Source organism: Perognathus longimembris, chromosome 7, assembly GCF_023159225.1.
Source record: "Perognathus longimembris pacificus isolate PPM17 chromosome 7, ASM2315922v1, whole genome shotgun sequence".
NCBI classification, from domain to species: domain Eukaryota; kingdom Metazoa; phylum Chordata; class Mammalia; order Rodentia; family Heteromyidae; genus Perognathus; species Perognathus longimembris.
The window spans coordinates 63,059,583-63,076,311 of NC_063167.1; the positions used below are offsets into that span (position 1 = coordinate 63,059,583).

A 16,729-nucleotide genomic window follows, 5' to 3' on the forward strand; every position below is an offset into this window, starting at 1 on the left:
CTATAGCCTCCACACACAACAGTTGATGAGCAATTCTCAGTTTACAAAGTTAGATGGATGGTTCTTCAGTACTCCTCTCCTACTACAGTCCTCTTGCATGATAAGATGTAACAGATGGAAGAAAATTGTTATGACATAGGAGCTTAGTTTGAAGATGCCTGGATTATAGTACTAGAGGCAAAAGAGTCTCATACATAGGTACAAATAATCCAGAACTTTCAAGTTAAATTAGGTCAAAGAAAGAGACCCATAGCAGAGGTCCTCTTAAGGAGAAACAGCAGACATTGGCCAATTAATAAGAACTTCTGAGTAAAGGGTGGAATGGACTGAGTTTCACATTGAGCTTTGTGACTAATATCCACCACACTCACAGCAATGATCAGTCACTCCTGTAATTCAGAAAGCAAGGAATAACTGCTATCTGCATGGAATAAAAATTAGATAAAGCAACAGCATTTCTTGAGAAACTGCATGTTGAAAAGAATGCCTGAAGACAGCAATTACAGCTCTGGTCAAGTAGACAAAATCATTTCCTTTTCTTTTTGCTCCTGACTCTACCTGCTTTTTTTTTTTAAGGCTTTACCCTCACTATTCCTTCCATTTCCGAATATTGATAGTCTTTCCTATCTTCTGTGTATATGAAGATATCATTTTTCTGCCTCAAGAGCTCTTTGCTCTTTCCCAGGCTAGGGCCACTGACGTACAGTCTTTAAGATATGCTTGAAAATTCTGTTTTTTGAAGCCTACTCTGACTCCATATAACACTACAAATTGTTACTTTCTCCGTACTTTTTTCATACAGTTCATTACAGCAATAATCACAACATATGGTACTGATTATTTTTCTTTATGCCACTTGATTTTAATACTGCCCAAACCAAGAATTTTAACATGCTTGGAATTTTAGGTGTAGGATTTAGTGCAGGCTGTGATACATAGTTTGCTGCTCAATATTGCTTCGATTTAAAACAAAATTAATGAATCTCAAAATAAATATCTTCTCTACAACTCATTTAGGAAAAATGATATATATGCAAAACTACTTTAAAAGCACAGACTACCAATTCTCAATTAATTATCTTTGAGTAGTTGTACATGTTCATTCGTGAGCACCATGAACCTGGACCACCATCTTCACCCATGCAGATGAAGTGAAGATTACAGAGCTGACTGCTAGCACCTTTAGCCATCCCCTTTCCTGTAGACACCCTTCCCATTGATTGAGGGGGAAATGGAGAGAGAGAGATAAAACAGAGGAGCAGTCAGTTGAACTGAACACTCTTATGTGGCTAACACTGTGCTTGAAGCTGAAAGATGAAATGAAATTTAAATTAAGCTTAAAAAGGAAAGTAACTATGTGAGATAATAGACATGATATGTTTCATCTCAGAAACCACTTTACTATTTGTATGTTCTCTGTAGCATCATGTTGTGAATATCCAATAGACACGGTCAACTTTTCGTGTGTGTGCTGGTCTTGGGGCTTGAACTCAGGGTCTAGACACTGTCCCTGAAAATTTGTTCAAAGCTAGCATTCTCTCACTGGAGCCACAGTTGCACTTTTGCCTTTTTGGAAGTTAATTAGAGATAAGAGTCTCACAGATTTTACTGCCCACACTGGCATCAAACTCAATCCTCAGATCTCAGCTTCCTGAGTCGCTCGGGTTACAAGTGTGAGCCACCAGAACCCACTTTACAGTGTAATTTTAAAGGTCAAATTAAACAGGAAAGTAGTAGATGTCTCAGGTTGATAAATGTGTAAATTCCTTGTAGCCAAGATGCTGCATGCTTCTGACTGAATGGTTTGGCTTTAATGCACACAGGATAGGTCTCCAAGATACAGGTAAGAACCCATCTGGGCTAGCCTTGTGCAGAAGCTAAGCTAGTCAATTTAGTGTAATACATTAAGATAAGTACCAATTAGGGGCATCTCTGAATGTAACTCCTTCACCTAACTCCCTGCCTTTCCTTTGAGAAAACCTGATTGCTATCTCCAAGATTAGGTTTAAGTCCTGAGAAAACATACTATTTCATTCCACCTTACACTAGAGCTTCTCATAAAACTTAAAAAAAAAAATCTCAATCTATAGTCAGTATACATTCCAAGGTAGTATAAGTTTTAAAGAGATTGTATAGCACAACAGAATTTTGGACTCTGGATTTTGATCACCTGACTTCAAATCTGGGCAAATACTTAAAACATATGTGGTCCTGAGTGGTTTTGAGAATGAAATGACATAACAATTGTGGCTAGCACATAGAAAATACTAAATAAATGTGAGGTACTATTGCTAATTTTACAATTACTAGTATTGCTGATGCTATTGTCACATAAGGTACCAATTTTAGAGACTCACCGATTCTATGCCTACTTTCATGTCATCCCAGGATGACAACTTATGATTTGTCAACTACCAAGTAGCTATGATTACAGGCTTTAACATTAGCATGGTTCTAATATGTAAGCCCCTGTCTTATTTTTTGGATCAAGTTATTACTTTGTGCTTTGAGAAACTTAAAGATTAGAGGAAGAATATACAAATTTAAGTCAGTACTGGTGTTCAGAATAAAAATATTGAGGTTTCACTATATGATGAAGAACAATGGAGCTTTAATTACTTACTTTTTATATGCTAAAGCAAGATACAAACTGAATTTTAAGGCAAATCTCACTCCTGCTACTGGTTATGTCAACTTTTGTATAGAATCTGGTAGTTTACTATTTAGATACTATTCTCATTAAGCTTCTTATACTTTGTAAATATATGTCAGTCCTGCCTCAAGCTCATTGGAATGCTAAAGCACATGACTCTAAAATTTATATATAATATTTGTAGCACATATCCATCCCATGAATGAGAGCATTCATTCTCTCAGCAAGCATGGCTGAGAGAAATACACTTATGAAGTTATACTGTAATTATGTAAACTTCAGTTTGTCCACTAAAGTAAATGTGTAATCATATATTTATTAGACTGTTAAATATCAGGCCAACACTGTTTTGGCCTCCAGTGAAATAATTTCATTCAACTATAAGGTTAATAAGTTGTGCAAAAATTGAATCAGTAGACAAATAATCCCATGTGCTTTTTTTCTAATAAATAAATTTGTATTAAAATATTCAATGGCATTGATGAGCCTGGCTTTTACTTTTGTTTTGGAGACCTTTCAAGAACACTTAATTTATATGTATTACAGTAAATCTAAATTTATCAATATGTTTTTTTTTGACCTGTCTCTCTCCAACCTGGATGGTATAAACTAGTATCTCAGAGAAAGGAATGGCTCTTCTGTGTCCTATATATTTTTCAGTACTTTAGCTTGAAATTAGGGCTTTACACTAGCCAGGCAGATCCTCTACCATGTGAGCCACTCCATCAGCTCTTCATATATTAGCCATTTGAGAAAGAGAGACTTTTTACCATCTGCCCATCTCAGCCTGGGTCAAGATTCTCTAATTTGTGCTTCCTTTTATAGCAGTAGTGACAAGTGTGCACTACTTTGGCCAGTTACTGACTGAGAAAGAGTCTCACAAATGTTTTGACCAGGTTGGTCTCAGATTGTGACCCTTGACCTCTGCCTCTCAAGTAGCTAAAGTTACAGGCTTGAGCCACCATACCCAGCTCCTACATCTTATACTTTTGATAAAACTAAGTCTCAGCTAAGACCATCTACTGATCAGCTGTAAATACATAATATTGGTAGAAATAAATTGTTTTAGCATATTACAAAATGTGATTTTTATGCAACTCACTTCATATCTGACTGAAAAAATACACTGGCACTAAACCTATTCATTTCCCTAAGTTCTAAAAACATATCAAACAAATATAAATTGGACAATAAAATCATTCATAAGATTGACAACATTTGGTGATACTCACTCTAAGCCCAGGAAATCCCGGAGGACCAATGCAACCAATAAGTCCCTATTTTAAGAGAAATGGACAAGATATATTAATTATGATTCCAAGCTTTCTGTTTCTGGACATACATATTTCTAGGAAAGAAGATATCAAACTTTACTACAGCTAACTTTGGGAACTTTTCTACTTTAAAATGTTTTCCGGAGAAGTACAAATCTAAGGAGCAATGAAAAGTCCTCCAAAGTGCCCTTGGCTCCATGCTTTTGAATACTAGGAGAAAGAATTCTCTGTGCCTCCTATGAATATGACATAGGGAGGAAATACTCATCAATACTAGAGACATAAGTCTACATAATGTATGAAAAGCCAGTGGCTAAAATGTAGAAAGTTTAAAGCACTACTGTCCCCTTTGAAGTATATTGTTTAAATTTTCTAATTTTTTAATTTTTTTTTTAGTTTTTATTGTCAAACTGATATACAGAGAGGTTACAGTTTCATACGTTAGGCATTGGATACAAAACAGAAATACTATTCATTTTCACTGTGACAATGTTTGTAGAACATCAGTGTTCTACATTGACATTACTTACATGGCACAAGGTACATGAATAATTTTCCCCTCATGTTTTCATTTTAAACTATTTCAAAACGAAGGGACAGTGTTGAAGCTAAAAATATCCAGTTGCAGTTAAAGACTCAAAATGCCTTTTAAGAAACATTTTAATATATTTTAAATAGGGAGGCGATTTCAAAAAGAAAGTTTGCATAGTCTAAATACCCAGTCACAATAGGACTATTAAAAAAGCCAAACAGGGGCCTGGGAATATGGCCTAGTGGCAAGATTGCTTGCCTCCTACATGTGATTCCCCAGCACCACATATATGGAAAACGGCCAGAAGGGGCGCTGTGGCTCAGGTGGCAGAGTGATGGTGCTCAGGCCCTGAGTCCAAGGCCCAGGACTGGCCAAAAAAAAAAAAAAAAAGCCAAACAGGATCATTTCACACTAGATTTACAAGTACACATGAGTACACAAATGGCATTAAAAAAAAACACCCTACATTAGTATCTCATTATGCTTCAAATTGGAAGCGCTTCACAGTTGCAAGCTAGAAAAGACAGAAAATATTCTAGCTCAAGCATTCAAGCTTTGTTTGTTTGGTAGTTCTAGAGTTTGAAACTCAGAGCTTCAGGTTTATTCAGCTTGCATGCTTGGCTGGCACCCAATTTCTTGAATCCCACCTCCCACCCTCCTTTTTGTTGGTTATTTTGGAGATGGAGTATCATAGACTTTTCTTCTAGGTGTGGCCTTGAGTCATTGTCCCTCAGATCTTGCACAAGTTTTAATTATCTATTTGAAAATCATCAGCTCTACTCCTGTGTTGTCTGCCATGCCTTATAATACACAAAAGCTTAGCTCACTAAGTATAACTTAAGCAGGAACAATTTTCAAACTCTTTACCATGTCAGTTTACATATGCCTAAATATAAGAACTATTCATAATTCTGTCTGTCAGGATTTTTGTCTGATTCTAATTCACTTTAAAATCTTACAAAAATGTGCATATAGCATAGATATGGGGACAGCTACCAACTGTTCTTTGAAGGCAAAATGTATGACATTTCTACCTACTATCTATAAACAGCAATCTATTATCATTCTTTGATAATCTAATTAATTTAGAATGGTAAACATTCTCAATCTAAACATCAATCCCTGTCTGATCTCAAATTAGAAGACCTTTCTATAAAACACTAGTAAGTGGGACCAATGCCCGTTCCACATGTTTCACACAGAGTTTGCCAGTACCTTCAGGTATAAAAACCAATATTGTGACTATGTATTTTAATAGTTTACTAAGCACTCACAATTAACATGGTCAAAATAATCAATTTTAATGATTGTCACAGTGGTTACCTAAAACATTTTTGGCTTACTTCCCCTACTGGAAAATCACAAATTAGAATGTGCACGTTGGTTTTGAAACTCTAGCTAATAGTGTTTATTCCCCCAACAAAGATGATTGTAAGGGGGGCATGCACCGTGGCATTGGAGTGTCACAGGTGTGAGCTCAACCACCGGCTCCTCACAGTGTACTCACAGGACTGCCATCCAGCCCAGCTGGGCCTCTGTCTCCAAAGTCCCCGGGGAAGCCCTGGCACAGAAAAAGAGGAAATGAGGTGAAAGACAAAAGCAAGACTGAATTCATTGTCATTGTGTTTTCTAATAATGGATTTGTCATATAAAAATAGTTATTTCCTAATGCTTAAATTGAAATGTGGTGGTTTTTTGGCATTACAATTCATTGACTTTAAAATCTTTATATGCATTAGAATGTATTTTCACGATCAGGTAATAGACAGAGAGCGCTAAGGTCCATCATTGCATAAGAATCACTGAGTGAGAGGGAACATAACCATGATTTCTGCCTAACCTATTCATTGATTATCTCTGCTATCCCACATTGTTCCTATTTCAATGCATTTAGACTGTGATGAGGACTATAGAGCTAGTGTTATCGATATACATTTCATCTTTAGAGCAATTCTAGTCAATGCACATTAATGTCATTATGTTGCAGAGAATTAAAAACACTTGCACAATATTAGATCACAAGCAGGGGTGGGATTAATATTTGAGTGGAAGTAATCTTATTCCAGACTGTGCTCTAGTTGCTATGCTCTACTGAGAACTAACTATTCTATGACACAACTTGAAACCCCAAATTCCTTTACCTACAATTTTGTTGGGAAATGATGTAAAATATACAGACTCATAAACACTGTGAATGTGAATGTGAATGTGATGTCACTGAAAATTAAAGTTGCCAAAGTTCCTGCTGAGAATTCTATTTTGCAAAACTCTGATGTTAACATTGTTATTATTATTAATTCTGTTGCAAAGTGCAGCTACTTCTACTACATACACTGAAATTCTAAAGATTTACCATTAGATTTTTAATCTTTAAAGATCACTTAGGAAAATGAATTAAACTGTTCAATATTAGTTTTAAAACTTCTAAAAATAACAAAAATTAAAATATGTCATTAAATCCAGGCATGGTGGCATACACATGTAACCAGATATTGGTAGGGAGAGAAAGGATTCTGAGTTGTAAGCTCTTCCAGGCAAACTTAGCATGTGCTCCAATCTTAAAAACCAAAATAAAACCTACCTAACAAGTTGGAAGTTCTGAGTTGCTGGGTTTAATTCCCCTCCTAATCCCCCCACCCTACACACACACACACACACACCACCACCACCACCACCACCACCACCACCACCACCACCACCACCACCACTAAATTCTAAAAATCTTGTTTATTTAGAAAGGCTGCATTAAATAATAGTATGACTTACAAATCACAAAAAATCACTTTTTCCTTTGTAGAAATATAAATGAATTAAGTTTAAAAGATATTACTTTAACAATAAACAATAGGTGATGTTCCTAAAATATAGTTAACTCATGCTAAAAGCACAGTTTTTCTGATTCTGTCACGAGAAGGTAGTGGGAAAACCATCTGTTTACTTAAACATTAGGTGACCATACACTTTTCAAAGTCAACTGAATTTCAAGGAGGCATTTGCTTCCATTGACCAGGAGAGTAAAGTTCTGTTGTCAACAAGCTTACAAATCTGCAACACATTCTATTCAGTATGATCTAATATGGGAGTATTTTTGATGCCCAGATAAGCAAAAGTGAGGAAATTATTGTAATACATCTGAAAAATTAGAGATGATTGATTTTTTAAAGACAGAACATAAGTAGGTTTTCCAGAAATTTCAGTGCAACAAATAAGAATTAGGAACACATTGCATGGTTCCATTATTATGAAATATTCTGAATAGGCAAATTCATAGAGATGCAGCACAGGATTGTGGTTGCTTGGCAGACTAGTAATGATGTAAAGGCAAAGGACAACTAATGAGTGAATACTGGCTTGCTTTAAGCAATGAAAATAAGCTAAAATAAGATAGTGTGATGGCTGCACAACACTGCAAGTACACTATCAAATTCTACCCATTAAAAGGGCTAATATTATGGTAGCTGAACTATGTTGCAATAAAATTGTTCTTAAAGAAACAAAGACTTAATCAGTCTGAAATGGAGCAGGAACAGCAAATCATTCATGGAAACTCACTGCCAGACCCAGTTGGAGAACTTGCTCTCTGGCTCAGCTTGTCCAACTGGAAAAGGCTGGAAGGACTGTAATTCTTAATGTCTAGAATTAGTTTCAACTATGAGAATGAGTTTGACCTTTGAAGTGTGGATCAAAATGTTCCTTCCTGCTTTCTGTCCTGAAATATAACACTTATTGGTGTTACATGTCTATGAAATCCTGCTCTGTGAGGATTTCTTTCAAATTATCAGCTGTAGTTCATAGGCTGCCCTGTCCCACTTCTCAGATTCTGTATCAGTCTTGTGGATGGAATACATTCAATGTCCTAGAATGTTCCATACATTTTGTTACACTACTGTTAGCCACATATAGTTACTGCAGATTATACTGGGTAAATTAGAATCTAGAGAATACATTTGTGTTCCTGACAAAAATAGTAGAAACACTTAAAATGTTAGATAATTTCCATAATGCTGTAGCATCAGAAGTGTTGCTTTTTACTATCTTATTAACTGTGACTTTTTTTTTCCTGAAAAAGAAAACAATACATAAATCGAGCACAAAAGCTCACAGATGGTGCTTAGGCCCTGATTTCAGGCCCTAGTACCAGCATCATAACTCAAACAAACATGCAAAAAAAACTACAGTGATGAGTAAAGATCTTTTGCTAAGATTCTGAAATCAAAAAACAACTTAAAAAAAGAAAATAGAATTTCTAAGACCAAGAAATAAATTAGTTAATGTACCTCTTCTTAAATGCTCTTTGACTGTAAAAGCATAACAAATTTCTGACAGAATAAGTATCTTACTTCCAACTAATGGTCTAGCTTAAAAAAAACAAACAATCCAAGAGATATTGGGTGACAAATATCAACTAAATCTGTGAACACTGGGTAAACATAGTATTTTATTAGGGAAAAATTTTTGTGAGAAGTAAGATTTGAACTAAAATGACTTCTAACACAAATGTTAAAAGACCATTATGAAGCTAAATAACAAATGATATTTCCTTTTAAAAATTACTCCTTGAATAATCAAAGTATGTTACCCAGGTTCCTATGGCTCATGCCTGTAATCCCAGCAACTCAGGAGGCTAAGATTTGAAGATTGCAGTTCAAAGCCAGCACCAGGAAAAAATCCTGAGACTCTTATCTACAAATAACCAACAGAAAACTGGAAGTGGCTCTGTGGCTCAAAGTGGCAGAGCACTACTAGCCTGGAGCAAAAAAGCTGAGTGCCAGTGCCTAGGCCCTGAGTTCAGTCCCACGACTGACCAAAAAAACAAACAACAACAAAAACCCAATTAGGTTATTTTTAAAATGTGAACTTTTAACATCATTCATATGTGGCTACTGTCTAGGACAAGGTATATATTACTTTTAAGTCTATAATTTGATTGGGAAAACATTGATGTCATTAAGTTAATTCCAAACAAGTTAATTTCACACTTAGTGTGTACTCAGGGAAATAACTGATCATTAGACTGGCATAATAAACATGATTTACAGTAACATCTTCCCAAATCTAATCTGAGTAATATTATTAAAGCAATGGATAAATAAGGATAAGACTTTGACTGTATGCTTCTTTCCTATTTGTATCCATGAAATGATACCAACTAATATTTTTGCTAACTATTTATATCAAACATACAGCTTAAGTACAGGAAACTCAAACAGGAGTCAAAGAGGCTTAGTATGCTGAGTAATAATTAGAAAGATCTGAACTGAGACATTACAGTTTTTATGACTATAATTTCACTATATTTACCATCAATATTTTATTAGTATGTATAAAGTACAATTTATTTTGGTAATTCCTGACCCTTAGTTCCAGAGACATTAATATTTTTATACACATAACATAAATAATATGAGATCTGCACAGTAGTGCTATAATGAAACCTCAACTCCAACTTTTAGCTAGGTCTTAAATCAGAAGAAAATTGAAAACAATAATCTTTGACATATTCACTGTTACAAGTTTTTCAGATACTGGGCCCATTTGGATCTCAGCATTTCTAGTTTGCTGGCATGTGTTTTTCTATGTATAATTGTGTACATTCTCAGCCTCCTGAGAACTAGAATTACAAGCATGAGCTACCTATACCAGACAATTTTCCTTTTATTCTATAAAGTAATAATAAATGATCATGTTTCCTATAAAATCTTAACTTTAATTATCCCAATTGAAATTCAAATATTCTATGATGTGTAGTAAGTGACTAGTATTCTCTTCCTTTGAATCAAAGTCACTGGAAATGATTTTATTGGAAAATTTCATACTGATGTCTATAATTCTATAATTGAAGTTTATTTTTTAAACATTAAATTTCATATAAAAATCACATTTAATAGCTATACTTAAAAAGTACATTTAAGATGGGCACTGGTGGCTCATGCTTATTATCCTAGCTACTTAGGAGGCTGAGATGTAAATATTGTGATTTGAAGCTCAGAGAGATAGGAAAGTCTGTGACACTTTTATCTCCAATTAACCATTTAAAAGCCGGAAATGGAGCTGTGTCTTGAGTGGTAGAATTCTAGTCTTCAGTAAAAAAGGTCAGGGATAGTGCCCAAGCCCCAAGTTCAAGTCCAGTACTGGCATACACACACACACACACACACACACACACACACACACACCACAATTATTTTTAAACGATACACTTAAATTGCTAGCAATTGGAAACAATATGCATTATTATAAATAATTTTATTAATTCCTTTACTAATGACGTACAAATTTGATGATATAGATAAAAAATGAGAAAACACAACAAAGAAAATAGGAAGCTAAGAATGATCAAATGCCAATTTTGAGGTCTCAGATTTTCATATTTAGCTTATAAATTTAATAGGTGATAAGCAAGACTATTTTTGTAGGACTAAGGCTATGAGGAGTAAATATAAAGAAGAGAACACATTCATGAATGGTATAATTCAATAAAACAACATATAAAAACTGTGCTTGAAAATTCAAAATGTAAAGCTATGGTAATGGTGATATCATTTTTGTTGCTTAAAAAATAACATGTTTGGCTTATTTCCTATTTCTGGACAGTTTGTTTAGTTTGTATTAAACATCTTAAAGATTTCAATATGACTCTTTAACAGATGAAATCTCTTGATAAACAAATCATGCCTCTTTTCAGCAATGTGAGTGGAAACATCTAAGAAAAGGAAAAGGATTCTGAGTTTCCATCTAGAAAGCTTTGGTCAGATCTTGATTTTCCAACTTTTAACTAAGACTGGTTCTAAGAATGTCTTTTAATATCTGAGTCTCTTTTTCCTACTTTTGAAATGATAACATTAATACCTACTCTAACATGTCTTTAAGGAATATTACAAAGGTCAAGAAATTGTTGGCTGGGGATATGGCCTAGTGGCAAGAGTGCCTGCATCATATACATGAGGCCCTGGGTTCGATTCCCCAGCACCACATATACAGAAAATGGCCAGAAGTGGCGCTGTGGCTCAAGTGGCAGAGTGCTAGCCTTGAGCAAAAAGAAGCCAGGGACAGTGCTCAGGCCCTGAGTCCAAGCCCCAGGACTGGCCAAAAAAAAAAAAACAAACAAACAAAAAAAAAAGAAATTGTGGGTTTTTTTTTTGCATATTTAGAGAGAGAGAGAGAGAGAGTGAGTGTGTGTGTGTGTGTGTGTGTGTGTGTGTGTGTGTGTGTGTGTATGTTTGTGGTATATGCCAGTACTGGGGATTGAATTCAGGGTTGAGCCGCTGTCCCTTAGCTTTATAATTCAAGGCCAGCACTGTACCACTTGAGCTACGAACTAACTGTACTTCTTTCTTTTTGCTGGCTTAACTGGGGATAAGGATCTCAAAGACTTTCCTGCCTAAGCTGGATCCTCACATCTCAGTCACTGGCATCCAATCCTGTAATGGGGATTAAACTCTGAGCCTTAGAATTGGAAGGCAAGTGCTCTCTTACTTGAGCCACACAGAGATAAAAGGATAAAATGTTTGAAAACAATTTGAATATTGTAAATAGATAAGTTATAGATAATTTTTGCTTCTTATTCATAGGGGATTATATAATTATCCAACAGGATCCTACAAGAAAAGTTCTAAAATAATGTGTGTAAAAATGGAATGAACTGATTTCTGTGTTCTATGTATTGCTTTTTACATTGCATAATTTACAGTTGTTTTGCTTTAACATATATCAATTTGCATTATATTTAGATTTCTAGAAAAATTATAATTTAAACCACTTATATCCATTTTTATTCTCATTTATATTTTATTCAGCTATACCAGAAATGCATTCTGAAAATGCAATTTTTGTCCTCACACACCATAGAACACATAGTAGCACATATCTTTCTTAAAAATTTTCTTTTATTCATTATAAAAAGACTATAAGTGAGGTAGGTATCTGTGGGCTGTGCCTGTAAATTTAGTTACTCAGGAGGTTGAGACCAGAAGCAATGAGTTTCAAAGCCAGCCAGGGCAGAAAAGTCTAAGAGATTCAATTCCCTTACCACAAACAAAAACAAAAACAAAAAACCCCCAGCAAATCTGGGCTGGAGGTGTAGCTCAACCAATCCAATAAGCGAACAGAGAGTGATCACTGCTCAAGGCCCTAAGTTAAATCCCTAATACTAGTCCCAGTCCCTTCCGTGTAAAATGTTCTCAAGACCTCATCCCTAGCAATAGCGGTGTACAGTGATGCTTGCCTGTCTTTGCAGCTAGAAGAGCAGTTTTGTAGTCTAGGCTAGCCCAGGGAAAAGTACGAGGACCTATTCCCAAAATAAGTGAAATGAAGGACTGTGGTAGAGTGTCTTCATGGTAAGTACAAGGCTCTGACTCATCACAAAACAAACACAAATTATAAAACTCTCTAGAGCTTGAAGTTGAATTCAGAACATTCAGGACATCTGGTCATGCATAAATAGGCTATTGTTATCATTAGTGCGTGAAATTTTAGATCTCATGATGAGATAAGTATTTCTTTTACTAGAATAGCAAATGAGTTACAAATATTAATTGTATCTTTAAACCTAAATTTCCTTTATGTTCCATTATTTGGTACTTTGATACAGTGGCAAAAGTCAAACTGTTGAGTACAGTATACCATAAATGACAATGCATTTGGATTTTTAGTAAGTGAGCAATTTACACAAAATTATTACTTTCTCTATTCTGAATCTCAAAAAAAAAAATCAACCTACCTGTCTTCCCTTTATACCCTTTTTCCCATGGATTCCAGGAGGGCCCTAGGATATCAAGAAATCAAAATGAAATATTTTTGAATGGGTTAATTACTAGAGATATATTTTTTTCACTCAAATATAAATGAAAGATTTATACCATATAAACTAGTATGGTATTTAGAAACCTTTAATATAAAAATTTAGCTGAAGAAAATTCTTTTGTTTTTTTAGTCTTGATTTTACTGTGGAACTCATTTGCCTCATCCATACTCCTTAATAGGATATTAACATTTACCTGGTGATAATAGTTACCTATCCAACACTACAAACACTACCAGCAATGGCACAACCAAACTAGTAGGTCTCATTTTCCTAACAGCAGATCTAAAAGAAGGTACGCTCCTCTCTGTCTGACAGTTAACTATATATTGGTAATCCCTTAATTATATGCAAAGCTAATCTTAATGTGTAGCCTATATTGGGAAAGGCAAAGCAACAATTTGGGTGACATCACCATGTTCAAGATCCTCTTGCACTTACATTTCAAGTAACAGTGGATTTTCTGGTCATATAAGAAGCAGCACCAAGCTTTGCACACAGTATGTGGGTTTGTTTGTCTTTGTACTGGACCTGACAGGGCCTGGGAACTGTCCATCGGCTTCTTTTGCTCAAGGCTAGCACTCTGTCACTTGAACCACAACTTCATTTCTTGCTTTTTTATGGTAATTGGAGAGAACAGTTTCATGGGCTTCCCTACCTGGGCTAGCTTTGAATCATGATTCTAACACTGGGCCTACTGATGACCTGTGTCAACATCTAGTCTAAGATAACAATATCTTACAGGGACATACTATTTTATTTATTTATTAAATGATTCACTAGAAATAATTTCACATCAAATGTCAGAAAAGAATTGTATCACGAGTAGCAGAGTTAGCAATGTAAACTGGACATAAACATTTGGATTAAGAATGATTTTTGCATGGTTGATAGGATATATCGTTAGTTTTCTGTATGACAGGAAAGTTTAGGAACTGAAGGTATTTTTGCTATTGAACAAAATTATTTGTTTGATTCACAAAAGGAAAATTTTCACCTGATCTCACCTAAGAAGATTGGACATTTCAATTATCACTAAATACTATTTAAACTCTGAGTAGTAATTCTCTGTGAAAGTATACACAAATAATTACAATGAATTCGATTCTTGCATTCAGAAAGTCATATGTGAAAAAATACATTTAACAAAAGAATTATCTGGCTTTATTTCCACGTGAAAAAAACTATTCCCTTGAGGTGAACTCTAGGCCTGGGTGCTGTCCCTGACTTCTTAGCTCAAGGCAAGCACTCTGCTACTTAAGTCATAGAGCTACTTCTGGTTTTCTGGTGGTTAATTGGCAATAAGAGTCTCACGGACTTTCCTGTCTGGACTGGCTTTGAACTATGATCCTCACATCTTCGCCTCCTGAGTAGCTAGGATTACAGGTGCAAGCCATTGGCCCATGGCTTTTTCTTTTCTGTGAAGGCATTAGAGCTTAAATTAAGGACATGGACACTGTCCTTGAGTTTTTGGTTTTTCTTTTTCTTTTCTTTTCTCTTTCTTTCTTTCTTTCTTTCTTTTTTTTTTCTCAAGGCTGGTATTCTAACACTTGCGCTATAGCTTGATTTCTGGCTGTTTGGTGGTTAATTGGTTCTCATATACTTCTCTTTTTTCTTTTTTTGCCAGTCCTGGTGCTTCGACTCAGGACCTGAGCACTGTCCCTGGCTTATTTCTGCTCAAGGCTATCACTCTACCTCTTGAGCTTCAGCTCCCCTTCTGGCCTTTTCTATATATGTGGTGCTGAGGAATTGAACCCAGGGCTTCAAGTATATGACGCAAGCACTCTTGCCACTAGGCCACATTCCTAGCCCTCTCATATACTTTTCTGCCTACGATGGATTTAAATTATAATCCCCAAATCTCAACCTCCTGAGTAACTAGGATTAAAAGTGAGGGCCACTGGCATCTATCTCTAACTGCTTTCTTTCTCTTTTGAAAAACATCTTTGAAAATTATTTATTTATATTATAAAGGTGATATACAGAGTGGTTACAATTACATACATCAGATAATGAGTATACTTCTTTTGAGCTGTTACCCATTTCCTCTCTCTCATCCCAGTTTTCCCTTCCCTCACTCACTAGTTCAGTAGTTCATTTTCAACATAATGTCTAGAGGACATCACAGACACATTTATTCAGCCTTTGTTCTATCATTTCTGTGCCTCCCTTGCCCACCAAAAGACAGATAAATGAACAAATATGACAAAAGAAAACAAAAAATATCAACAAGGAAAAAACAACCTCGTTTTCATTTCCTAGAGTTCATTTCGATAAATATAATTTTATATAATCAGATGGACATAGCTATTGCACCTCTCCAAAGAATATCATCCTTTACTCTCACTTAGTGTAAATTTCTAGATACCTGTATTATTTATCATGCCCCAGTGTATTTTCTTTTTACCATACAGTATGTTTACTTGTAGATTTATAAGCACATTCTAGTAACTGTGCAACTGATTTTTTTGCATCTGGATGACTTTGCTTAATTTCCCCAGGTCTTTCCATTTCCTTATGAGTAGTACAATATCATTCTTTCTGATGGATGAGTAGAATTCCATTGTGTGCATGTACCACATTTCTTGATCTATTCATCCACTGGGAAGCATTCAGGTTGATTACATACCTTGGCTAAAGTAAACAATGCTGCAATGAACACGCTAGTGCTGATTGCTTTAGTGTGGCTTTGTTTGTGGACCATTGGATAAATGCCTAGAAGTGGCATTTACTGGGTCATAATGAAGCTCTATGTTTCATCTTTTGAGGAACCTCCATGTAGCTTTCCATAGTGCTTGAACACGTTTCCATTCCTACCAACAGTGCAGTAGAATTGTCTTTGACCACATCCTCACCAGCATTTGCTTAGTTTTCTTTTTCTTTTTCTTTCTTTTTTTTTTTGGCCAGTCCTGGGGCTTGGACTCAGGGCCTGAGCACTGTCCCTGGCTTCTTTTTGCTCAAGGCTAGCACTCTGCCACTTGAGCCACAGCGCCACTTCTGGCCATTTTCTGTATATGTGGTGCTAGGGAATCGAACCCAGGGCCTCATGTATATGAGGCAGGCACTCTTGCCACTAGGCCATATCCCCAGCCCTGCTTAGTTTTCTTGATAGTGGCTATTTAACTGGGGTTAGGTGAAATCTCAATGTTGTTTTGATTTGCATTTCTTTTGTGGCCAGAGGTGTTGAACGTTTCTTCATGTGTCTATTGTCCATTCTTACTTCTTCCTCTGAGAAATCTCTCTTTAAGTTTTTATCCCATTTATTATTGAGGTTCTTGTCTCTTTAGGAGTTTATTTTAGGGATGTTTAATTTTTTGAGCTCTAAGTATATTTTAAATATGAAGCCCATGTCTGATGCTTAGCTGGTAAAAGAGAAAAATCTCCCATTCTTTAGACTTTCTAGTTCACTTGTTAGCTATGTCCTTTGCCATGTTAATGCTATACTAAGTATACCATTAATCCACTCATTT

The 16,729-nt window shown here is 35.5% G+C and overlaps 1 protein-coding gene across 1 annotated transcript in view; it reads right to left on the minus strand.

Annotated features, from left to right (window-relative positions):
* Positions 1-16,729, minus strand: part of Col24a1 (collagen type XXIV alpha 1 chain) — a 265,766-nt gene that overhangs the window by 208,418 nt on the left and 40,619 nt on the right. Inside the window, exons 11-13 of the mRNA XM_048352139.1 lie at positions 13,179-13,223; positions 5,967-6,020; positions 3,886-3,930 (exon numbers count right to left, since the gene is read on the minus strand). Of these exons, the coding sequence (XP_048208096.1) occupies positions 3,886-3,930; positions 5,967-6,020; positions 13,179-13,223 (144 nt within the window). The remainder of the gene's footprint in view (positions 1-3,885; positions 3,931-5,966; positions 6,021-13,178; positions 13,224-16,729) is intronic.